General features: G+C 30.2%; 1 protein-coding gene across 10 annotated transcripts in view; it reads left to right on the top strand.

Annotated features, from left to right (window-relative positions):
• LOC143240835 (serine/threonine-protein kinase B-raf-like) overlaps positions 1 to 27,164 on the top strand; it is a 60,851-nt gene extending 33,687 nt beyond the window's left edge. For 5 of the 10 annotated variants that reach the window (XM_076483991.1, XM_076483993.1, XM_076483992.1 and 2 more), the window contains exons 3-19: positions 4,753 to 4,963; positions 6,338 to 6,423; positions 6,645 to 6,748; positions 8,221 to 8,326; positions 13,363 to 13,523; positions 14,164 to 14,383; positions 15,043 to 15,082; positions 19,073 to 19,192; positions 19,673 to 19,836; positions 20,624 to 20,738; positions 22,316 to 22,400; positions 22,526 to 22,702; positions 23,039 to 23,085; positions 24,264 to 24,382; positions 24,769 to 24,900; positions 26,487 to 26,621; positions 26,727 to 27,164. In XM_076483991.1, coding sequence (XP_076340106.1) covers positions 4,753 to 4,963; positions 6,338 to 6,423; positions 6,645 to 6,748; positions 8,221 to 8,326; positions 13,363 to 13,523; positions 14,164 to 14,383; positions 15,043 to 15,082; positions 19,073 to 19,192; positions 19,673 to 19,836; positions 20,624 to 20,738; positions 22,316 to 22,400; positions 22,526 to 22,702; positions 23,039 to 23,085; positions 24,264 to 24,382; positions 24,769 to 24,900; positions 26,487 to 26,621; positions 26,727 to 26,888 — 2,184 coding nt within the window. In that variant the 3' untranslated portion in view covers positions 26,889 to 27,164. Of the gene's footprint in view, positions 1 to 1,538; positions 1,565 to 4,752; positions 4,964 to 6,337; positions 6,424 to 6,644; positions 6,749 to 8,220; positions 8,327 to 13,362; positions 13,524 to 14,163; positions 14,384 to 15,042; positions 15,083 to 19,072; positions 19,193 to 19,672; positions 19,837 to 20,623; positions 20,739 to 22,315; positions 22,401 to 22,525; positions 22,703 to 23,038; positions 23,086 to 24,263; positions 24,383 to 24,768; positions 24,901 to 26,486; positions 26,622 to 26,726 lie in introns of those variants that run through there. The other 5 variants (XM_076483997.1, XM_076483998.1, XM_076483999.1 and 2 more) reach the window with 3 other exon arrangements.
• Positions 27,165 to 27,380: the final 216 nt, after the last annotated feature.

Raw genomic sequence — 27,380 nt, 5'->3', positions numbered from 1 at the left:
TAGGTGTGGTTTAAATTTTTATCACTTACTATGATGAATGAAAAGTTGGGTATATTTGACTTTGTGCTTACCTGTTTACGTACTCGGATGTAACCACAATACCTACAGCATAGAATGATATGTCGTTAGAAAAGGTAATTTTTTTTATACTTATATGCTTTTTTGGTTTAATTTTGAAAATTGTGTGGTTTTGTTATAGTATTGGCTTACCGCCATTTTATAGGCCTAGCCTCTTTGTTCGTAGAAAGGGTGTAATTTTGTTGTAGAAACATACAAGCAAGAGCTACAAGAAGTTTAACCCATGAATTTCAACTGAAGATAGGATATTATTTTAAAGTAACGTGTTCCTAAAACTGTGAGTGTTAATGTTTGTAAATTAGTTCTTTAACCAAGGAGGAAATATTGTATGTGTAGCTATAACAATAAATACTTTCCCGGAAGTAGTTTGAATTGTCTAACTTTAACGTTAATATAGTACCTTAATGGAACTTTGACCTCCATAAATTTTATTTTTTAATATTGCTAAGTTTTAATAATTTGGGAAAATTGGAAGAAATCAGATGTTTCGTTTCAGACACCATATCGCATATAGGTTATTGCGCACGTACCCACACACACAACCTTTCGCAATGAAAATTGTATACGTTAAAAATGTCTAAATTATTTTACATGGCCTCTAAAGATAAACGCTTTGAACCGTACCTTTTGGATATCAAAATGATTTATATCTTAAAAATAAAAAATATGAGAGTTGAATATGATTACAATACAGTTCCTGATAAGATTGGTGTGTTTTCTGACTCTTGTTTTGTGAAAGTTGCATTTTCGTTTTAAGTAGCAAAGAACAATATATGTAAGTAGTTCAAACGCTTGGAGGTGACCTGTACATATTCTGTGTTTATTTGACAACCGGGAATTGAGTATTAAAATATTTTTTCTTATCGAAAACTAACTTGGTCTGTGTTGACTTTTCGGCAATGTTTTGTAGTCTACAGGGACAGTTGAGGTGTATGTGTTTTAAAGACATCTCACAGTACTTTGCTAAAATTTAGTACTTGTATGAGCGTTTTTTACAATTTTAAAACTGTTTTTGTGTTATGTATTCATCAGCTGTCTGCAAGATTGAAGAACGATAAAAAGTTTTGTAACGTATATTACATCAGTCTACGTTAAAAGTTCGAAGTGCGTGCTTCTGATAGCCAGTACGTGCGTCACGACTACATTTAGAACTTCATGTGTCGGAAGTCCAGGTATTATTATAATATACAGCAGCAAGTGCCAGCTGTCTGGTAAAGATAGAAAGTAAATCCAAAGTAACGGTTAGTCTAGCGGTTTTAATTAATGTTTATCACAGAGAACAAGAAGTTAAGAGTGGGTTTAAAGAGATCTGTTGCGTTAGTGTAATTTCAAGGCCAAATCTCATTAGCTGTGTGTTTTAAGGTCCCTGTCTACCTTTTGTTTTGCCGTAGAATGCCAAATGCCGCTTTTAGAGCACGCACGTAACCCCTTCATCCCTCTCCTCATTCACTAGATGTGACTAGAAGGACGACGTTTACAGGTTGAGGTTAGTGACGCAGAGGTTCATTTTGACTATGTTCAGTGATCAATGTGTGTTAGCTACTTTGGAAGAAGCCTATTTTTACTCCATGTATTCTGAGAGACAGACTAGCTATAAATAGATTTGAGTTTTAGACATTCTGCCTTAGATAGCCTACTGTCAGTAAATATTAATGAACCCAGGTTAAAAATAGACTCCTATCATTACACACACTTGCTCCTAAGTTGATTATAAACATGAGTAGCTGTCTACCTGCTGTAATCTAATACCCCAGCAGTTCTTTCCAAGTTGGAATTTTTCTTTGATGTTAGCCAGAGCAGGTGCTACAAGGCAATTTATATAAGTAGTAAAATATAAGTTGTTTATATTTCTGCAAAGCATATTTCAGTTATAAAAAATAACTAGAATAATGTGGTATATCAACAGGGTTTGTCAGAAAGTAATAACTTATTTATTATTATAGGTACAAATGCAAAAAATGAAAGTAAGTTACTGACTGTTCAAACAGTGTGGATTACATGTATAAAAGGAGGCTGGGTTGAATCATTACAACTGATTGAGTGTGTATCAGTAATGAATTATATTTTGGGGAATTTTGTAGTGTCTTTGTTTACCCCTAAACATAGTTCTGCTTGCACATTCATTTAAGAATACACAAGTTGATTTTTTTTATACATGGATGTAGTTTATTGGAAGGAAGGCTTCTACTCCTAGTTTAAAAAAAATAAATAATTAATGCTTGTTATATATTTTGATTTCAAATAATCCTTGCATGTAATTTTTTAGAATTAGAGATTTATCTGAGTTTATAGATACTTGAGTATGTATAATCTTAATTTATGTATCTGAAGTGTTTAAACTTTAACTGTTACTACAGTCTTATTGTCATATCCATGTTTTATAAGACTTTAGTTAATTACAGCAATTAAAACTTTACACATATACATCAAGGATCATAGAGCCTAAAATGGTGAGAAAATGTTTTAAACAAGTGGAATGAGATTGATTTGTAAGGACTCCAGTCTTTTGTACTTGTATTTTGGATGATAACATGAGTTAAGCTGTCAAAGAAAAATAATTTGAGTCCATACAAATTAAATTGCTTGGCATATTAAAAAGTGGTTAAGTAAATTATAAACAATTGAAAATTGTTGTCGTGAATTGTAGGTTACTGTTCCTATTTTAAAAGAAAATTTACGTGAATATGTAGTTATTGAATAGAAAATATAGGTTAACATATATGCAGTCCATACACAAACATTTTTCTTAAAATGACAATATTATGTTCTTTTTATCATAATACTTACTTTTTAAGTACATTTTTTGCTAGTCATATATGTGTGATATTGTATTACACTTCAAATGAAACTTAAATTACATTCTGTAATGACTCATTATGTGTTGTATAAGGTATTGTACACCTTAAGCACAGTTAGCGTTGATAGTTTTTGCTTGAGGTAGAGATAAACATATTCATCCAACTTTGGGGCTGATGTTTAGTGTTTATAATTCACAAGTAAGAGTTGTAGGAAGTTTTGTTTATAGAAGGCACAGTATTGTCCTCATATGTTGTATTTTAGTAGTAATATGACAGCTTCAGAATCTTAGCCTCTTCTCTCTGTTTTTATGCCCCTAAAATATATGTAAGCTATTCAAAAGCATTTACAAAATTACTGGCTTTGAACAAACCTTTTTCAATTGTAAAAACGTTTATCAACTGAAAAGAAACTTGGCCAACTATGTATGTTCTACAAATAATCTAATTATTTTTCTCATTATAAATTGAATTATTGTTATGAAGAGTAAGTGTCACCACATTTATTAAACCAGTAGTGTATTTATATACACGTATATGTTCTGTTATTATTATTGTGTATCAGAGGCTGCTTGAATTATTACTTTCTTTGAATCAAGTAGGTTTTAATAATTATTTATAATACTGAAACAATTTTTTTACATATTGTCTGAATCGAGATCACATTAGAATGTTTGTGTAGTTAATGTTCAGGTACAGAAAAAATGGCTTTTCCTGTGTATTAGATAAATTAACACATCTTAATTACTTTAAATAACAAATAAATGCAGTGTAACTTAAAACACTTTTGAAAATGCAAAGAGAGGGTTAACATTTTTGTGAGGAAATAGTGTTTCAATCCTAATGACTTTTATTGAGTTTCATGTCAATCAATTAAAAACCTGGAGGGGACTGAATATTTTCTCTTAAACATGCTGAACATTGGACTAAATAATTTTGCTTGCATTTGCAATTTTCATTAATATTATTTGTAGTATGTTATACATTTTGATATAAAGATAGAATAAATACACAAAACTATGGTCTAATTAATGTATTTAATTATTTGGATTTTATTTATTGGTATACACATGCAATAGGCATTTTGTGATCATGGCATCATTCTTGGAAAGTCAATTTTCTTAATGGTATGACTGCAATGGGCCCTAATGATAAGTCATAGCTGCTTTCTTGAAATATCTGTTTATGTATTTATAATACTTTCATTTGCAAAATCTCAAAAAAATATTTTTGTGACATTAGAATATAAAAAAGGTGCTTGGTTTTTGTTCTTGATCAAATTACCTCATGATTCAGATACTATATTTCATACTTTGATATTAAGTGTGAAGATGATGGGTTTACTTCACTTTTTGAGTAGAATATTATTTCTTGCATAATTATCTCAAACAGTAAGGAAAGTGTGTTATACCTCTTCATTATACTCTGATATTTTTTGTTTTATTTTACTGTATTGAAAAGGATGGCCTCCCAGTGATGCAGTAGTATGTCTGTGGACTTGTATTGCTAGAAACAGGGTTTCAATACCCATGGTGATCAGAACACAGATAGCTTTTTGTGTAGTTTTGTGCTTAATAACAAAACAAACACTTTGGAAAAGATGATCTTTATTAATACATTAAGCATCTTAATATTATTATTTAAGTTATTCACTGTATGCTAAACAGGATGTATATTTTATGACATCACTTTTTTTAGGATATTATGTGTTTTATTCCTCTTACATGAGAGGAGTATCATTTGTTTTATTCAATATTTTGATTAACATTTTTTGTTAAGTATCACAACCTGGATGTTATTTTATCATAGGATTTTGTGTTTTAATCTATAATTATAATTAGTATATTACACCTTTCATCTTATTTTATATGTTATTTAGGAATTTGAAGATTTGAATTCCAAACTAAATGAGTTTCAACTCCAAGAACAGAGACTTGTGGATCAGCTTAGTAATGGTAGTAATGGAAGAGATTCTCCTGAACAGTCAGATCCTGACTATGATGAAAGTCGAATGTATCCAGAAATAGCAACTCCACGAGAAACTTTAACTTCTAACAGTAGCCAAGCAAGTTTATCTAGTTGCAGCACAGGTGAGTTTAAATCACATATAATGTTTGTCAGTTTTTAATAACATTTTAGAATTGGGTTGTTTATGATAATTAATGGTATTAAGTACAGTCACTGTTACATGACATTCTTTTGCATAGATTGTTTACTGTGCACAGTATCAGCTCAAAGCAGGTTTGAAGGGCCCAAGAAACCTACCACACAATTTTAGGGGCACAAAAATTATAAAAGTTTTTAAAAAAAATAATAAGTGAAGGAAAAGTGGAATTTATTCTGAGAGTTTGTGTGTAAAACCTAGATTAATATCAGATTGAATACTAGAAAATTTACCTTCAGGTCAGATTTTATGTACCTGAAAACCAAATCAAAGAAAGTTTTCTTTTCAACATGTTTGATAAATTTTGCCCATTAGCATAGTGAGTGGCAAGATATCATTTTTGAAACTAAAGTTGATAAAAGATACTTTGTATTCCACAATGAAACAAGAAGGATTATATGGGCTAGAAATAATGTTTACAGAAAATGAAGCAGCCACAGAAATAGATATGGACAGATTAAGGAAAGTTTTGCCATGTCAAAAGCTTGTAAAGTTCTATTTCCCAAGAGTAATTTTTGGTTTTTAATGTGTATTTCTACTGTGTATCATTTTTATACTCTGTATTTTGAATTAAAAAGTAATTTAAAATTTTCTAAAGTACGAAAAAATAAACAGAAAATAAAACATCGGGATTTGGCAAAAGGCATGATTTTTTAAAATTTTTGCACCCTTTAGTTTTTGAACTTGGCTTGCTGTATATTATTTAGTTCATGTTATTTCTATGTTATAACTTTCTTTCTTTCTTTCTTTTTTTTTCTTTGAATTAGTATAGGTAACAATTTTTAATATACTGTAGATTTGGCAAATACTTTTTAAGGAATTTATAAACTTGAAATGTGCAATTTCCATAGTAAGTTTAAAGGTCTATGAACATTTATTGCAGTTTAATACAGAATAATGTTATGTATTATGATACTTTGAAATATGGCTACAGTGATATTATCTGTATTGAGTAATAATCAGTGAGATCAGAGGCAGTTTCAGCCAAGGAGTTGTAAGAATGGTATTTTTTTTAAGCTTATTTATTAATATTGACAGCATATCATGAGGTCAGATGCATTTTCTACTATGAAGTAATTTTACAATATAATGAGTTCCCAAACTAAGAGTTAGTCAAGTAATAAATGGATAAGATGTATTTGCTCAATATCAACAGATAAGATTGATTCAGTTCTCAAGCAGTAATGTAGTACAAGTTTATTAAAATATTTGAAAGATAAGGATATTGGCAGCTATACCTACATCAGAATTAGGTTTAAGGAACTTCGAAATAGCTAAGATACTTTTGAATCTTTTTAAGGTACTTTGCCAGATGGAACCAGGTTGACTCCAAAATCTCCACTGAAAGTTGTCAGAGCCTTTCTTCCTTATCAACAAAGGTCAACGGTAAGCAGTATGTCTTGAAACCATTGTACATGATTTATAATTAATTTTGACTTTTATCTTTAAAAAAAAAAGTTAACGTTTAATTGGTTTCAGCTATGAACTAATTTCAGTGTTTAATGTGAGAAAATCTAACATTACGGTAGATTCATGAGTACTTTGTAAACTATTTAAAGTACGTAGTTCTAGTATAAGTAACAGGCTATTGATTTTTGTTTCTGTAGGTTCAAGTACGACCTGGTCAGACAATTCAAGAAGCTTTATCTAAAGCTATGGAGAGAAGGCATCTTACTCCACATATGTGTGTAGTGTACAGATGTAATCCAAGGTAAGATTGTTGAAATTTATGTCGATGATTACTAGTATTATTACTCTTAAGCTATATTGTTGTTGGGTAAGATTGATAAGTGTAGTTATGGATTGGTAACTATATAAGATGATTTTAGGCAAGCTAAAATGGTGCCTTAAGGAGGTTTGATGTGATGCATTTTGATTCTTTAGGAAATTCCACTTTATTGTCTCTGCATGTATGTTTGTCCAAATTGTAGTGGTCAAACCATTAAATACTGAAATTTTACACTTGTATTCTTAAGCATCTAAGAATGTACATTGTATTTAAAAAACACTGTCTAACTCACAGTTTTTCAGTTATTCCTTTTTGATCTTCTGTAAGAGCTAACTAGTTGTATCATGTCTGATAGATGGAATTTCTCCAATACCTTTGGGTGTTATGACCATGGACATTTTCCATTATGAGTTAAAAATAATGACAGGAAGTAGCAATGGCAATTTCTTTTCAGCATTAGAAGTAATTTTAGTTAAATAAATACATTTAAATGAAGTTAAATATGTAAATAAAATCATGAGGAAGGATTATATAAGAAATAGCAAATCTCAACCTCTGAATAATTATAATCATAATTTTTTAAAAGCCAAAACGAAACACATTAAAATAAAAAAAAATATATAAAAAATGTTAATGTGTTTTGTTTTGGCTTTTAAAAAATTATGGTTATAATATATATAGGTAGATTGTGTATGTGTGTGTGATAGACAGAGAATACTAATGTTTTTGAAAAAAAAGCTCATGCAATTCTAATTTGGATTCGTGAATAACTTTGTTTCCATTTTTATACCAACAAATGTCCATGACCTTAAATATTGGACACATTAAATGAATGCCAGCTTGGGACTAAACAAGGAATCTTTAACTTTAATCATATCTTTGCTTTAAAAGTTACTGAGTTGTAAAATATTAAGAGTCAAATTTTATAAATAAAAGTTTTATACACTTCCCTCCATTCACTACATAAGAAGATGTAATAGCAGATTTGGTAAAAACTGGTAACAAATATGTTTTTAAATAAAGAAACACAATGTTATAATAATTCACACAAAATTGAAGCTGCAACATTTAGGTCAAACTGCATTTCACAAATAGAAAGATTCACTAGACAACTGAATTGTTTGTCAATGGTTTGGGTTTTGGAGTCCATACAGATAACAGTTGCAGGTTTATTGTGTTAATAAAGCAGTTTGTTGACTAAGGTTGCATATATTAAATTATCACTTGACATTTTGGTAACCTGAATAATTTATTTACTGTTTTCATAATGTAGTACATTTGTTGTTTATTTAATGGCAGTTATAATTTTGCATCAGTGAAGACTTTTTTTTTATAATTTTCTTTATTACATAATTCCAGTATTATGATGCATAATTTGCATTATGTCAATAAGATTGTAATTGAATAATTAAGTAAGTCTTCATTAATCACATGTAATTGTTGATTTTCATCAGGGTTCGAATAGAATGGGATACAGATATAACAAGTTTAGAAGGTGAAGAAATTACTGTTGAAATTCGAGAAAGATTTCCCATCACAACAAGTATTTCTCATAATTTTGTAAGTCTATTTTTATTTCAAACTTTGCTTAATTTTGGTTCATATGGTGAAGTTAATTGGTTTGTAATCTACTTCCAAGATTGAAATGGAGAAGTTGAGTAGAACTTTGTAAATTATGATACCAAGTTTCTGAGTCTAATAGGTTACTTTATCTCTTCACTGATTTTACCATTTCTTATAGCAAAGTTAATGCACATGAACATACAAAGTGGTATGCATATTGTACCAGTTAGGTCACTATTATTGTACATTTACGACAGAAAGTGTTCGTCCTCTGCATCCTGAGTGGTTTTTTTTGCTCATAACTTAAAAAGTATAATAATTAGGCTAATAAAAGTATGGTATATTATAAATATTATACTAACACACATCTACATAAATTTGTATGTAAATTAAATGACCAATAGACTGCTTATTAACAAATAACCAAAAATAGGAGGAGCAGAAAGTGTTTGTACATTTCAGAATGTGTGAAAAACTGATATTCCCGTAAAAATTTTGTTTAGATTGGCAAATAAACTACATTATACCATTCTAGAACTAGACACTGGGTTCATAATTATTGGAATTTACAAAAATTTAGTTCCGCAATTTGTCTCGTCATTATCTGGTAACAGGAAACAACTGTCCAGTGATACGAATTATTGTAAAATACAAGTCTCGTGTGTCTCTTTCTGGTATTGCTACACAACTTAATGTGCTAAAATCTACTGTTTAAAGCATAATTGCCAAGTTTAAGCTTACAGATTCAACTGCTAACCTTCCTCGTTTTGGACGCCCCACCAAAATTCCAGAGAGAACCAAGAGGAAGGTTCTCGGAGAAGTTAGTAGGAACCCTTGTTTAACACGCAATGACATACAGAAACTGGTAAGGGAAACTGGGGTTGAAGTAAGCTCTTCTGGTTTCAAAGCATGTCATCCTAGTAGAACTCCATATTTAAAGCCTGTTCATTTAGAAGCACAATTGAAGTATGCAAGAAAGCATGTAGATAAACTCTTTACCTATTGGAAGAGTATTCTTTGGTCAGACAAGACTAAAAGCGAGCTTTTCGGCCACAATGATGTTTGCAATATTTTCCGTAAGAAGGGGTAACGAAATCTTCCAAAGAACACTGTCCCTACAGTTAAACACGGAGGTGGCTTAATTATGCTATGGGGTTCCTTCAGCTCTTCTGGTGTAGGCAGCCTTCACCGCATTAATGGAATCATGAAAAAAGAAGAGTATGTTGATATATTAGGCACTTATATCAAGAACGATGCTCGGAACTTGCGGCTTGGGCATCATTGGATCATCCAGCACGACTATGACCGTAAGCACACATTGAAATATGTGCAATCTTGGTTGCAGAGAAACCATATAAGCGTTCTGGAGTGGCCATCGCAATCACCCGATCTCGATCCAATTGAAAACGTTTGGCATGAGTTAAAGACCAGGGTTTATTAGCGTCATCCGAAAAACTTGCAAGAGTTGGAGGCCGTCTGTGAGAAAGAATGGAAGAAAATATCAGTCGAGTACTGTCAAATGATTATGGAGGGCTATGAGGAGAGATTTTGCCAAGTAATTAACTTGAAAGGCTACACAACTGACCATTAAAGTAGACGTACAAACACTTTCTTCCCCTCCTATGTTTGGTTATTTGTTTATAAACAGTTTATTTGTCATTCAATTTACATACAAATTTATGTAGATGTGTGTTAGTATAATATTTATAATATACTATACTTCTATTACCTTACCCGTGATACTTTTTAAGTTATGAGCAAAAAATCACTTGGGACGCAAGGGTATGAAGACTTTCTGTTGTAACTGTATATGTCACCCTAGTCAGAAGAATAAGACATTAATGAGAGAGAGAAAAATGCATTACACCAAAGCAGCATAATTAGCAATGTTCTAGGTCAGCAATTCTCAAAACTGGGACCTGCAGGACCTCCAGAGCTCTGCAAGGGTGCTTTGTAGAGTCTGCAAATCATATCCAGTATTTCATAAAAATATGACATTTAGCTGTGTGTTAGTATAATATTTATAATATACTCTACTTTCATTATCCTAATTGTGATACTTTTTAAGTTATGAAGAAAAAACTACTCACGACGCAGGGGTAAGAACACTTTGTCATAACTGTACATAATGAATCTTTGGTAATAGTAACATAAGGTGCTTAAGCTATGCATCATATAATAATAAACTTTGAAATTCAGTTGATATTTTATTGTGAGATAGCTGTCCCAAACACAAATGATATTTCATCTGAGATTAACTATACAGACCCATAAACTAACAACAGAACTACTAATTGTACAGTCTGGGTTTACATCTGTAATTGTGGACATTATATCGAGTGTTTAAAAAGTGATCTGACTTCATATTTCAACTATAACTTCTTTTCAGAGGCAGTTATTTTCAAATTATTATACTGAGCTGTTATTTGAGTATTAAGATTATTTATTCATTGTCAAAGAAAAATGAAAAACATGATTTTTTGCAGTTTTACTAAAAAGCTAACCCTATTTTATCCAAAAACTCTTACATTTAAAACATTTATTACAAGTGCAATGGAATGTACAGTTTCTTTATAGCACGTTATCCTGTGTAAACCCAGAAATAGTTTTAGTTGGCATGTTGCAACATTGTCATGACATGCAAGTTGCCACAATGGTGATGCCAAGTCATATTTCTATGCTACTTAAGGTCTATACAAATTATAGAACACTTATTTTCAAAATGTAGAACTTGACATTTACAGTAATATTAAAGTTACTTTATCATATGCTTCCTAACTTTTTTTTTTTTTTTACATTTTTAGTGTACGATTCTTCCTGTAATTCTTAACTTCAAGCCTTGCACAATGTGAATTTGCAGTAACTGACTTTAAATGAATATGCCACTACATGATTAATTTTGAAAGTGTAGGGTAAAAAACTACACTAAGAAAACATTTTAAGAACCCAATAACTTACATTGATTAGTGTGTTTGATTGTAAAGAGCATCTGAGTATTAAAGTGCAGTAGTTGTATATACAAACCAAGAACTCTTTATGTATAGGGATCATCTTGTATGTCCTTGGAGTTGTGTTTGTGCTTGTTTATTTGGCATCATGTAGGTTACTGGAAGTTGTTTGTTACATAGCTGCTATTAATTATTTATGTAATCTCAGTACATGTGCTTGTATACTTTACTTAATATTCTTTTGCTATTATGATACAAAACTTCCAAAAATATATTAAAATATTGTATGCTATAGACATGAAAAAAGTGCATTTGTGGTAGGATTTGCAGTTTGTTTGTTTCTTGTATATTGCATCAACAATATTAGTTGATGTATTAAAAATGCCATTATTTTGTTTAAATAAAATCTTGTAAGGATTATGCAATTGATATAGGGAATTTCTATTCCAGAAAGTTAAAAAGATTGTCTGAAGTATCTTTCTTCATCATGTGAATTACAGTTGTGTAACTAAAAGAAAATGTGTGCACTCTTAATTTCCCAAAGATAGATTTTTTATATACATAAATCAATACAAAAAAATAAATTACACTGCCTTAAGAAGTTCAAATATAAATATAATAGAACAATATATTTCCAAAATTAAAAGTTAAGCAAAACAGTACATTTTATTTTGAAAAATATATATTTTGCCAATATGAGAAATATTTAAGAAAATTATTCAGTCTTTTGAACTAATCGTCACTGTGAAAATAATGTTAGTTCTAATAATGTTTGCTTGTTTTAACATTATAGAAATTTAGTAGTGATTTAACACTGTGATGAATTAAGGTTGCATTGTTCAATTTACTAAGTGGTTCGAGTATATATAGCCTGCCAATATAAGAATACATGATTTATTCTTTGTTGCCTGAACATCATGCTCTGAATTTTGTGGCTGTGAGCATAACATATAATAGGTGGTCAAAACTTACCTCCAGTTACTTTCTTACCCTAAATCACGTCATTCATTCTTCTGCATGCTAACCTATTTCGGTGTCTCTCTGAATATCCATTTAAAGTGTATCAAACTGGTACTAATCACTTACCTGTTAATTCTCCTCTTACCCACACTCTGTCATCTAAGTAATGCCATATATCTACTTATTATATAATTTGCATAAAATATATTCAGCCATCTGTTCATCTATTTATACAAGATTTTTAATGTTTACTAGCGCACAAACTATTTTAACTATTATCCGGCCAGCCATTCTCCTTCATTTATGAAAACTTAAATAACATTATTTTCCTCCAGTCATCTACACACAAACACATTCACCTAATCATTATTTATATATCTACTCATATAATTACAGGCTGGGAATGGATAAGTGATTAGTGTGTTGAGTCATAGCCTCCTTGCTTTCATAAAAAAGAAAAAAAGTGCTCTGCACTTCAGGGTTATGGACTTGTTATATGAGTGGTGGTTGAATCTATTTGAGTAGAGTAGCTCAAAAGTTGGTGGTGTGTATTTTTTTCTAGTTGCTAGCTGCCTTGTCTCTAATTTATCAGTTCAAAATTAAGGATGATATGTGCAGATAGTTAGTTTTTTTTATCTTATTTGAATATCTGAAGTGTGAAAAAACTAAGATATGGCTGTTACTAGCATATGACTGCAATTATTATAAAATGAAAAACCATGTAAGAATTAGTTCAGTAGTAGTGGGAAACTTGTAAGAATCTTTGATATAAATATTGTGAGGATTGTGCCTTTCATCTGTACAGTATGAATTGAAAAATACTGCACACTTTTTTTATAAAGAGGCATATGGCATTCTAATTTTGTGACAATGAAGAAATTATATTATAGAATGATAGCTATTATAAGTTCATTATGTAGGCATAAACATAAAAATGTAATAAAGAATTGTGTGTAATTATAACCATTGTGTGTACTGAGCTCAAACATCATCAAATTTGCATAAAGATTCATTTTTTTTTGCAAACTGTCTTCTCAGATGTGCTTTATTATTACATAATGTAAAATTCACTTTATTTCAGGTTTGCAGTGTTTATATTGAGTTCTATGCTTTTTTTTTTCTTAGGCTAGAAAAACATTTTTCTCATTAGCCTTCTGTGAATGCTGTCGAGGTATTCTGTTTCATGGATTCCGTTGCCAGACGTGTGGATATAGGTTCCATCAACGATGTGCTGCTGATGTGCCAACACTGTGTCAACCCCTCCGAGTGGATCACATTTATAAACAGTAATACTTATTTGCAAATATTTGATGAATGACAGTTGAAAAATTTTCAACTTTGTTTGACTATATTAGTTAAAATAACAATATCTGTTTACATATTATTTCAAGTTATAACTAACAGAAAGATAATAAACAGCATTGAAACTTACTTGATAATGTGATTTTCTGAAAAAATAGTCTTGTTAGTATTCCCATTAATTGGATTCATGAAGTTTGTACATCATTCTAATAGTTGGTTGTTTTCTACAAGTAGCTACAGCTGCTGTTATTAACAAAATGTTAATAGTGTTTTTTTTCCCAGTTATAGGTACACTGTTAAAAGATAGTTTAGCTTCATTGTAGTTTTTTTTCAAAATGATTTATTTGATATACAAATGTATGTAAACTTTCTTTTCAAAGGATTTTCTTATTAAGTTCTATTAATGACTTTATTTCATAAAATATTTATCACTTTTTTATGAAATATACATTTTGGGTATTAAAATTTTCTTAATAATAATTATTTAGAAATATTCTGCCTTTAAATTGTAATAGAACTTTAATTTGTTAGTTTGAATTGAATTTACATTTTATTTGAATATGTTCATGTTTCATAATTAATAATCTTAGTGTACTGGTTTGATGTATATATTTTGTTCATTAGACTTCTAGCAATGAACAACACTGCAAGTAACATGCTTCAGACAACTGGAGATTCATTTTCTCCATATGCCTCAAACTATCAATACCAACGACAGCCTGTGGTTACATCACCACCGAAAAATGTGCCTAAGTCTCATCCACCACCACTGGGCCAGAGAGAGCGCTCAACATCTGCTCCTAATGTCTGTTATAACACAGTTAATCATGACATGACTTTGGAAGTAAGGAAATAAAATTTAGTATAGATGTAATTTCAGTATATGGTTTGGACATGAGTTTCTTGTATATAAATCTGAATATCATTTGTATCATGATAAAGCTTCTGCAATGTCTCATTATAACAAATAAATACTCAGGTGATAGTTAATGACAGTTTCATGAGCATCTCAGAATTTAGATATGTAACTGCAGATACAACCACCACTGGTTGTTTTAATTTCTAAACTATCATATTTTATTTTTGATATTCAATTTATTATATTCAGTCATAGTTCTTTTTAAAGTTACTGATACTAAAAAGACTTCAAAACATTTTTTTATAGAACACTTCATAAATGTATAAAATGTAGAAATTTTTAAAAATCAATATAACAATTATATAAAAAAATGGTAGTATAGCAGTGAGGAGGATGTATGTTACCCTTTGTATTTTAATATTAAAGTGTAGGGAATATTACAAATTATATAAGTAGTACTATTAAAATACACAGTTCTCTTGGTAGGTTAATTTTTATGAGATAACTGTATGTAACAGCTAAATAACTGCCTCATTACTTCATGATTAAGACTGTATGTAGGTTGCAGATGTTTTAAATTAGCACAAAATTGTGATACTTATTACATTTATAATAGTTATAATTTGAATAATTCTATTTGGCAGGAGTTTGCTTTAAGGCTACAATCGCAGAATGTATCAGGTGGTAAGTCTAATTTTTATACTTTCAGATAATATTTTGTACATCAACTTGTTCAGATAAATGCTAAAATTGGGTTTATTTTTTATTTAGTGTTACTGTCTAGTACAAGTAGTGAGTAGCATGATGTATACATATGCCAAGTTTTCAAGAACAAACCACATGACTGAAAGCTATGGTACTGAACTGAAGTTGATTATGACATTATAAGAAAGTCAAATGTTGAGAAAAATTATTTTTACTGCATTATAGTATATTTTAGGACCATGATTTGAACTCAGTAGTGTTGTTGTTGTTTTTTTGAGCTATTGTAAGTTGTATAGTAGATATTGGCATCAAATTACCAAGTATTAGTGACAACCATTTTTTAAGGAAGTGAAGTAAAAAATCATTAATAGCTGGTTTTAACAAACGTTTTATCACTTCATGTTCCATGATCTTATTTTTTAATGTTTTAGTGTATGAAGAAAGATCACATGTTATTCATCAATGGTATGAAAATATAAAAAGAAATAATACTTGAACTAATATATATTTTTATTGAGGACTGTAAAATGTAATAGCATACTCATTTAATGAGTGCATACTCTGTAATTATTTTAAAAAAATTATCATAATATACTAATTAAAGGAGAAATTCTTAAATGTTAAAAAGTAGCAAGTTTGATAATGTTTTAAAGTATTTGTGTCAATAGTAGCCAATGCTGGTCTTGTTGCAAAAGGTATATTATTGTTATTAAGTTTGAGCATTTGTGTTTTGAACTTTTAATAATACGTTATGCTGTTTTAGTTTAATAATGGTAGAAATTTGGAATTTTTATACCACCTTTTGACACATTTACACTGGTTATGAAACATGGCATAAGTCACATATAAAACACAAACAGCTGATTTAACCCTTTTGCTATGGGCTCAGTATAATATACACGATATATTTATTAGCACATTTGCATAAGTTGAGTACTTGTACGAAAACTTTTGATACAATATGTACCTTCACAAAATTTGGTAGACTTTTTGTAAAAATTACAAGTATTTTGTATAAAAAAAATCAATTTTTTTTAATGAAATATTTTTACTAAGGATTTTTGTGAAAATGGAGTACAAAGTGATTTCATGTTATGATTAAAAAACTATTCTTCATCCCAAAAATCACAGATATTTCCATTAATCTCTAAAACATCCTAAATACATTTGTGGGGTCTGTCACTTGACCAACCATGTAACCATCATAAAAACAAAATTAGGAAATAAGTATAAATTGTTTTCTCATGCTAGAATGACTACATATTATGAGACAGAAATACAAATGTATAGTCTAAGTAGCTTAAGTCTCATAATGTTGTATACATGCGTGCCATTCTTCCGCTGAAACTCGGATTTCCGCGGTTTTCAAACGGCCAACGTTCACCCACGAGATTCGTGTAAATTCGAGGAGAAAATATGAGCGATTTGGGGGCGGGTAGGTGGTTTTTGAGGAGAAATCGTATTTTTTCAATGTTTATTGCAGAAAAAAAGAAATCTGACCGCCATCTTGGGGGCAGTCTCGTTTCAGGTCTCGTGGTCTGGTATCGTGTGCATACCAGACGATAAAATATTCTCTACGCTCCAAAGAAACAACAGCGATTGAAATGTTTAAAAGGAAAGATGTTCATTTTGATCCTGTAGACAAGAGAATGTGTAAGGACATTAGATCAGCAGCTTCAAAGTATACCTCAAAGCTGAGGGAGAATCAGAAGAAAAGGGCAGAAAGGCTTGAGGCCTATGGTTCTGTGAAATCTGGCCCAGCCACCTTGGCTAAAGAAAAAGTCCAGAAAGCCGCAGAGGCACAGAGAGCCGCCCATTCAGAGAAGGAGAGAAAAAAAGCTCGGAAGAGAGCACTGGAAACCCTTGTCTCGAAAAAGAGGAAAGTAGCCAAGATTGATTAAAGGAAATTAAGTGATTTGAAATTTGACTGTAATTTATGCAGCAGAGCAGAAGTTGATATCAGTGACATATTTGAAATGTAAATGTATTTTACAAAATACAAGTCTGCTAAAACATATCCAAAATAGGTCAATTTTAGATTATTGGATACATTAACCTGACTGGAATTGTGCCTTGTTATTGTAACTTCTGTATCATCAGCCAGGCACAGCTGAAATGTCAATGTAATAAAAAATAATAAATATATATAAACTTATAACGTTATGAAATTTAAGCTATTTAAATCTAAACATTTATTTTTTAGTGTTATCTCTAGTCATTCTAGAATGGAAAAGGCATAATTTATATTTATTTCCTATTTTTATAGTGGTTATGAGATAGGTCAAATCAATCAATCTTGTACAAGATTAGTTAGTGAAAATAATCTAAAATATAATTTTTTTTTGTGAGAAACATTTGATAAAATTGTCTGGACAGTATAAGGATTTTGCATGTGAAATTTGAAAATATTCTGATGCATATAAGTATATATAATCTTAAAATGAAAATTATTTTGCAGCTGGATAGGCAATGTACAAAAAGAAAAAAGCATGAGAGAAATATTCCTTAACAAACCTTGAGACATAATTTAAAAAGTATATATATTTTATGTGCAAGAGCATTGCAATTTTTATTGATGATCTACCAAATTTTGTGAACATATGCATACTAATTTAAAATCAATAGCATGAAAACTATAACAAGCACAAAGTGGTTGAGAGGTCAGTCCCAGGGACTGAATCTGTGCTTAAAGGATTAAGTCAAAAGTGGATTGAAAAAGCAATGAAAATTGTTTGGAAAGAGAAATCTATGTTGAAATGTTGGTTGATGGTGTTATTGGAATGAGGGGGTTCATAGTTCACTGATATTAGTTCCTTGATCTATTGAGTTTTGAATTTGTCGTAAAGAGCTTGGTTAAGAATGAAACAAAATAAAATTCAACAAACTCTCCTGCTACTTAGACCATTTTATTTATAGTCTTTTTGACACAGTTTTAATCCAGTTCTGCTTTAACTTATGATTTTAACAGCATGAAAGATTACCACTCTTTAAAATTAATGTAAACATGTTACTTACAGGTTCTCTTATAGTGTGAAAGCATCTCATGTTCTAATAGCACTGAGAACTGAGAAGACAATTAATACTTTTATCATACTTTTAGCTTGTCAATGTATATTTAGTTTGTGTAATTTAAATAATATATTCAAAAATTTTTCATAGCTAAGAAGTAATGAACTAACCTTATTTCTGTTCAAAAACAAGTATTTTCATAGCTGTTGTAATGCCTTTAGTAACTTAATGGTTAATTAAGCAGTGTCAGTAACTTGAAATATTGAAGAACTTTGGCAGTCGTGTGATCTCCCTAATCATTTGTGACTCAATAATCAAAGGGTGTCCTTCACATATAACATCATCAGACAATGATAACTGTGAAACACTTGTGATAATCTGAAGGATAATAAAGAAAAATGCCAGTTACATGCAGTTTATTAAGAGTATCCTAAATGTGTGTCATTTATCTTATCAATCTCATAACAGAATAAAAAAACTAGAATAAGAGTACATATAATTCTAATTGATTAAGGGAGCTTCTCTATTTTGTTTCCTTATCACATGAATTTCATAATAAAACTGAAAATAAAAATGAAGCTGTTTTTAATATTTAATGATCAAAAGGGATTCTAAATGTGTCTTATTATCCCATTAATATTCTAACAAAACCAAAAAAATAATAAGACTGTTTATGATACTAATTGGATTAGAAAACTAAAGTGAATTTAAAACTTTATTTTCAATTATAGGCATGGTATTGTTATGAATTATCCCAAAATAGAAAGAGTGGAGGTGTATTAAACCAATTGTAGTTTTTAAAATAATAATAGAGAGGTAATTTTGCATAGTCTTGAGTAGAGATCCCAAGGAGAGAGTGATAGTAATTTAGTTTTACTAACCTGCACGCTCCTCCACTTAAATAAAAGATAAACCTGCATGCTCAAATCTTTTCTCTTTCCATTTCCCTGCATGCTCTAGTGTCTTCTCCCTTGACCCCTCGGCATGAGATTTTCTCTCGCTTTCACACACACAAAGGCAGTCCAACCCATTCTCCGGTGCCCAAGCGCCGACAGCTTGAGTTACCATGTCCCGGAGGCAGTAAGTGCCACCTTGTTCCAACTTGTGTAGATTTTATTAATGCAAGAGTCATTCAAACTGGGAGGTAATATTGACTATAAATGAAATGTTTTACCACACTTTTGAAATATAAAGTAGTTAAATTATTTTTTTGTCAAAAGTTTATTTTGATCAGCTTGCTATTTGAAGTAACAGTAAACTCTGCAGTCAACTAAGTGAATTATAAGTACTTTTTTAACCTTTGTATGGTGTTCCATTTTGACATAGTATTATGATGATTTTTTTTAAAGTAATTGTTTCTTATACAAATTTTTTTCTGCACCTTGTTTTCAAATTGTAATTCTACTAACAAAAAATTATATATACATACATGTATTACTATCTTTTCATTGACTTGTATCTGTTACCTTGGTAAAATTTTAAATTCAAAACTAAATTAGTTTATGTGCAAGTCAATTTTTTGGTCGTACTAATCTAACAATATTTCTAAATTACGTGTAGGTCCTGGATCACTTGCTCTTCCTTATCAACAGAGATCTGCTTCCACTAATCACAGTCCAAGTTCCAGTCCAACTAGAACACAAAGTGCACAGGGTTCCCCAACCAACATCCATAAACCATGGAGACCCCGAGCAAGATCTGCTGATGAAAGTTCTAAAAAAGTAGTAAGTAGTTTTGATAATTGTATTACATTAGTAATGAAGTAGTCATTAACATAATTAAATATTAAGTACTACCATTTAAAGTTGAAAACCATTAAGCCAACAAAAGTATTATCTATTTGCTTAGATAAATCCCATCTGGCATTTTCAACTTTTCGTGCATGTGCTTTCAAGTTATTTGTTCCACAAATGCTAAAGAAAATTAGGAAGTTATTTAAAGCACCTTACTTTGTGTAAATTCCATTACTTGCTTGCTTACTTCAAAATTTTGTTATGATTAACAACTGTGTTCATCTTCAAATGATTTATCACATTAAAACAGTTGATATATTACCCAAGCTATTTGTGTACAACATGTTTTGTTTAAACTGTGACACAAGATTAGATGTACATGTTATTCATGTAGGTACACAATAGAAACTGCATTAAAATTTCCATTTATTTTTGGCAGACCAGTATAGTTAATTTTTCTTTACTTTTTATCTGAGACTTTGTCAACATGTTTCAAAAAATAGTGTTCTTGCATCAGTTACTAATAAAACTGATAGAGAAAATTTCTGTATGAGTTTTGTTTTGAACTGAAATCAAGATTTCTAAAGATTTGGCAAATAAGCACAATTAAAAAGAGTGCTTGGGTAGAATTATTTATGGTTTTTGTAAGGTTTTTTGAATATTTATAACACCAAATTAAATTATAAGGTTTTTGATAGATACTTGTCTCCGTATGTCTAGTTTTGTTATGTATCAGCTAATTTGACTAAATTAACCAATGAAATGTTTATATTTATAGCAGCGAACAACCAGGGAATCTATAGAAGACTGGGAGATCCCAGCTAATGAAATTCTTACTGGTCCTCGAATAGGTTCTGGATCATTTGGAACTGTGTACAGGGCTCATTGGCATGGTTAGTAGTTTTTTGAAAGTTGAAAATATATTACAGTATTAAACATAACATTCAGTTGCAAAATACCAAGTATTTCATTTTTAGAGATGAATTGCAATAATGGCTTTTTTGTAGCACTGTGTTAAAAAGTAAAATTCAGAGAAGCCAAGACATTCCCAGTGTGTAAGAATACATTGTTATGCTATTACTTGTCCTGAATAAATAATCTTTTATTAGGTTTATCTCAATACATCATAACATTGGTTCTGTTGGAGAAACATACAAACTATTTGGTCATTTGGCTGTATTGTTATTCTACACCAGGAACAGTTTTTCTTAGTGTGTCAAAAACCATAAACTGGGGTACATTTCTTTAAGATATGATAATAACTCGAAATTTTACTCAACCTTTGCAAAAAGTATACAACTGTAAAACAGCATCTAACTCTTGTTTAAAGATGTGCAATCCTGCTAAACAAGTCTTTGTTTTTGCATGTGTTTTATGTACGTTAGTGACATAACTGTATTTGGCTGTTGATCTGATATTTGATACAAAAGTGCTCTGACCTGTAAACTGTATTACAAGAAAAGACGAAACTCTTGCTAGATAACAAAAACTAATACATCATTTGTGCTTCTTCTTCTGGATCAAATTACCACTTCCAGAAACAGTGATTTTAAAATAAAATAAAAAAAATACATATAATGTAGGGAAAGGACAAATAGTATTTTTGGTCAGAATTTGGGTACCAACATCTTATATGCATATGGAAATATTTGAATTTGTTAGTAGATGTGACCATATTGAAAAAAGCATGACTGTTGTGAGATACCACTTCATTATAGTACAATATTAAACTATTTACTCTGTCATTGTTTTTAAAAATTTGACAAGGATGTCCAGTTTAGCATGAGTGAACAGCTATTTCAGGCTCTTTAATGGTGGTGTGAGGAAGTGTTTTATGCCCCAAATACCTTTCTGAGACTGTTGTTTTGCCATTGGGGTTAGTGCTACTAATCTGTAAAATACAACAGGTGGACACAGTTTGTGATGACGATAAACCCACTTGACCTTTTTTAGATCAAAACGTTGTTCTCTGCTTTACTAATAAGTGTTAATACCTATACCAGCTGTTCTGAGATGCATTCAGGTGGACACAGTGTTTATTTATCTGTTTTACTACCAGAGAAAATGGTCCTATGCTCAGAAGCTCATAGAAATCACCAGTAGGTAATGACACAATGTCTGTTATGTGTGATATGTGTTCAAGTAGTATCATGTCTGTGTAATAATATTGTGAGGTTATCTTTTGATGAAGATGCTATCTGATTATATATATCATTACAAAATTATTGTCTGATCAAATCAGGTTTTATCACATAGTGCAATATCCAATCACCTTTTTGTATTCCATCTTTAGTATAATATTTTGTTGATAGTTTCTTTCTCTTTTAAAGTGGTTTAAAACAAAAGACTTGTTATACTTAAACCAAAGATTCATAATAAATACTTACTTATAATTAAATGCATGAAAAACAATAGAAGCAGGAGGTATTCTGAAAGTGTAACTTGTATCTGTTTCTTATCTTTTCTACAGGTCCAGTAGCTTTAAAAAAATTGAATGTTACTGATCCTACTGCTGTTCAGCTTCAAGCTTTTAAGAATGAAGTAGCTGTGCTTAGGTAATATGTCATGTGTTTCTGTGGAATAAAACAAACCATTACTTGATGTTGTAGGAGTTTTACTCGTTTTTGCTAATTGCCTGCAGTTTAATAGAACTAACCTTTTTTATTCCTCCTCTCACTAGGAAAACTCGTCACGTGAATATTTTATTATTTATGGGTTGGGTGTCTAAACCTCATCTAACAATAGTTACTCAGTGGTGTGAAGGTTCTAGTCTTTATAAACATTTATACGTCCAGGAATGCAAGTTTGAAATGGTTGAACTGATCAACATTGCCAGACAAACTGCTCAGGGAATGGAGTAAGTGTTATTTCTTGAAACTATGATTCAAATTCTTGAAGACTGAAGTAATTAGTATAACTTGAATAAGAAATTAATACTAGCTCATTATAAACTTCTTAAGAGTACTTAAAATTATTACATTTAGTATGGTATAAGTCACTTTTGATTTATTTAAAAAATATTTTCATTAGGTTTTACTTAAAACAGGCATATATAGAAAACACCTCAGCTTTTAATTCTGTTATATTTTATTTGTTGTTGTAATTATAAGTTAGAAGTTTATAATTGTCATTAGTAGTATAGGATATTTTCACTGTTGTATTTGTAATTGGAACACTTTCTATTTTCTTTTAGCTATCTTCATGCTAAGAATATCATCCATAGAGACCTCAAGTCAAACAGTATCCTTGTCAGCTGGTTTTAAATAATTTATTAAAGTGTGACAGTAATTTGAAACTTGTTATGTAACTGCATTATTCTCTTATCCTTGTGTTATTCCATAGAAATATTTCTTCTGTAGTTTAATGTGGAAATATTTACACTTTTTATTTTATTTAGCATCTCTGTTGAAACTTTTTTAGATTAAGTCAGTTCATTAGAAAATAAGTTTAACCTGCTTGTGACATAGTTATTTAAAAAGAACACCTTACGATTTAATGAAACTAAATACAAATGTTTGTAAAATTTAAATATACAAGCAGGTTGTGATTTTTTTATTTATTATCTTAAGCTGTTGTACTTTTGGTCCCAAAGATATTTGCATACTTGATTATTTTCTTAAATATGTTAGGATATTAAATCTTTTTCTTGAACATACTAATATCTAGTATATCTTTACATAAAATTAACATTATGAAAGTGGGCAGATAGTGAATAATTTAAACTATCATAAAATGGTTGGTTATAACATACACTGAAACAGCAGAGTTCACCAGTTATAACCAAACTTAGTCTGAAGTTTTATTCCTGGAAAATTTTGCTAATTCTTTGAACATCAGCCCTTGGACAAGTGAAAATGAGCAAACGGAATCGCCTTATAGTAGTTATTATTAATCATCGAATAAATTAGCAGAAAATTGAATAAACCAAAGGTAGGGATATGTCTAGTGATATGCAAACAGAATATAATATGTTGGCTTAGCTGCTTTGCAGGTTTGTTGTGAAAACAATTCACATGGGTTAGAAACACCTTTTGCTGAGCAATTCCTGTAATTATAGAAATTTGCTTTGAAGATTCATTAGTACATCCCACCCCCTCTGGCTCAGTGGTAAGTTTGAGGGCTAAGATCATTAAAATCTTTCAGTATTCATGGTGGGCACAGCATTTTGTAGTTTTGTGCTTAGCAACAAAAAAAAATCAAACATTTATGGGTTGAGAGAAAGAAGTCTCATTTGTGTAGTATTCTAGAAAGAATCAAAAATACTTTAGTAATGTAAGTTAAATGTAACTGTGTGAAGACAAATTTCTTATGTCTTGCGTTATTTGAGCATTATTATGGTTTAATATAAAGTAACTATAGAACAGGTTACCCATTGTCCTTCTTACAGTTTGGGGTGTTATTCTGTAACATTGGTTTAGATATATTTCTGCATGAAGATTGGACTGTTAAAATAGGAGACTTTGGTCTTGCTACTGTGAAAACCAGATGGAGTGGGTCAGAACAGTTTAATCAGCCAACAGGATCAATACTCTGGATGGTGAGATTTCCAGGTTATCTATATTGAGTCATTAATATTACCAAAAAAGTATAACTAAAAACTATTATGAAATTTATATTATTACAAAACTGATTGGAACTGTTTTTGTTTTGTTTTTAATTCTAATTAGTTCCTATGTTTGGAACTAAACATAGTTTGGAAAAAAATTTGTTGTACACAATGTAAACCTTCTTGCAAGTATGTATTAAATAGTTTTAGATTCTGAAATTATGTGGCTGACAGTTTAATACAGAGCAGAAAGTATTATGTCACATTGTTCTGGATTGTTGTTTAGTTTGTAGCTTCTTAAGAGTCAGTTATTCAATGTATATTGTATTTTTGTGATCTTAGTTACTGGAAACAAAATCATTGTTTTCTCTTGTTAGGCTCCAGAAGTTATCAGAATGAAAGATTCTCATCCCTACTCCTTTCAGTCAGATGTCTATGCTTTTGGCATAGTGTTGTATGAATTGATTGCAGGCCAACTACCATATGCTCGAATCAACAACAGAGATCAGGTTTGTATGCTTATGTACAATTCCGCTGTCAGAAATAAGAAATACATTATGTTGCAAAACACCTGGAAGTTTTTATATAACTGAATGTTATACTCCTTCCCTCAGTATATTTTTTTTTAACTTTATCTGTTACCTTTCTGTACAGGTTTAATAATTTTGTCCAAACTTGCACACACTGTGTAACCATGAAACTATAAGTACTATAACTTTTAATGTAAAAAGTGTATCTTTACTAAGTTTGACAAGATTTTAGTAGACATTATAAGTCTTATGTATACAAAAAAATCTTTTGTCCAAGTACAGTGTGATTTTCATGTGAAGATGATTTATTTTTTCATCTTACAGTTTTTAAGTTTCATGTGAAATTTTCTTGGACCTCCCAAATGAATATAAAAAGTTCTTTTTTATCATTAAAACTGTATTTTATCTTTTTTCTTTGTCTAACATTACACAAGCTCAGTCCATGTACTGACTTTATAACCACCACACAAAATAAGTAAGTTTGGGTGACCTTTTTTTTTTCATTTCTATAATGGCTGCAGATTTCAATAGAAAATTATAGCTATTTATCCTAAACAACCTCAGACTCATAGTACTGCACATCTATTTTTATTTTATTTAATGTCTCATTACTCTTGGAAGCATGTCTTACTACTAAACCTACATGACAATCTAGAAATCACCCAGCAAATGCATAGGTCAGATTGGTATTAAATTATGTAATACAGAAGCTTCTCATGTTTATGCTCTGTGGAAAAATTAATTATTATTTCTTATTTAGGTTTATTAAGTTTCTAACTAATATTTTAGTCACTTTTAGAGCAATAAATGAAAAATATACATAAGAAACATAGTACTTACATGTGGTTCTTCTACATCTGCAGCTGTAAATCACAGTGTCAGTAAAACGTAATCCTAATTTTGCTAGGGTTATTTTCAATATTCCATTTAGAACATAAAAACACGTACAACCATACAATGTTCTATAACTTTTATAATTTAACTGGATTTCTAACAACTTTGAATGTGTACACCAAATAACTTAAAAGCTCTCATGAGAATAGGCTAGCATAATATATACATCATTAAAAATCTTCTTTATTTGTTGTAAATATTGTATTAACAAAAATCGGAGAGAATTAATTAAATGTTTCAAAAAACAGTATATTGTAGAAGGGCATGCTATATGTGTTTGACTTTCTGACTTGCATTTCTTTAAATAAGAAGATTGGACACATAGGAGTGAAAATAGAGAATTATTTTTTTTATATATTTTCTTTTGAAATTAAGAAATTAAAACATATTTTTATTTGATTTAGTAACTATGTTTTTGTGCTAAGCTTGCTGACATGTAATTAAATTTTGAATGTTACTTGTAAAGTGCACATTTACCTATCTGTTTCCAGAGAGTAAATTGATTTTCTTAATTCATAGTGTAATTTTAGTAGAAGATGTTTAGTATTTTTAGAATTGCACAAACTTAAGTTTCTGCAATGAGTTTTTTTCTGAAGATTGCAGGATAAAGTATATAGTAATGTATTATAAAACATATTATGGATGTACAAATGCAACTATTTCATTTCTAGATTCTCTTCATGGTGGGTCATGGTTATTTAAGGCCTGACTTAAGTAATGCTCGATCTGACACACCGAAAGCTCTGATAAGACTGATAGAAGATTGTGTCAAGTTTACTCATGAAGAAAGACCTCTTTTTCGACAAGTAGGTCAAAATTTATAAATATTTCTGTGATAAAAATAAACTTTTTTTTATAATTAGTGTTGAATGAACATATTTTTTATTTTCATTCTTCTTAATTTGTTCTAGATTCTTGCTTCATTGGAGTTACTGGCTCGTTCTCTTCCAAAGATCCACCGTAGTACATCAGAGCCAACACTTAATCGAACCCATCTCCAGTCTGAAGATTTTACATACATTTGTGCCTCACCAAAAACTCCAAGTCAATTTGGAACCTTCCCCTTCTTCTGATGTTTATACCCAAACTGTACAGTAAAGATCTCAGAGGTGTTGTTAGGAGTCAAATAAAATGCGAAACATTCTACTTACCACTGTTGTAGTGGTCTTGGAAAATTTTTTTCTCAACAGCATATCGTGGTGTATTTAATTAATTTAAGGATGCCAAATGAGCTAAGTATTGTATTTATATTGTTTCTTCTACTGAAGAAATTTAGAAGGACTTGTAAAAAATTCATTGAGTTCTTTGTTGGCTCATATCATGGAATGAATAAAGTTATCTGGTCACAAGCTACATTGTATGTTGGTGTATAAAAGTTATGAGGATATCAGATTCATCAGTGAACAAGGTGCCTCAAGGTAACAGAAAATGAGAAACTGTTCTTTTTTCTTTGTTTCTTAACTGTTATTAAGAGTAAGAAACATAAAACTAATATGTTTTTTTGGCACAATGAAAAGTAAAATCTTTATCATTAGTTACAGCTGACATGTTTCAGTAGCACACTT

The sequence above is a fragment of the Tachypleus tridentatus genome, chromosome 13 (assembly GCF_004210375.1).
Source record: "Tachypleus tridentatus isolate NWPU-2018 chromosome 13, ASM421037v1, whole genome shotgun sequence".
In the NCBI taxonomy this organism is placed as follows: Eukaryota; Metazoa; Arthropoda; class Merostomata; order Xiphosura; family Limulidae; genus Tachypleus; species Tachypleus tridentatus.
The sequence above is the reverse complement of the archived record's forward strand: the minus strand, read 5'-3'. Positions and strand labels throughout refer to the sequence as shown.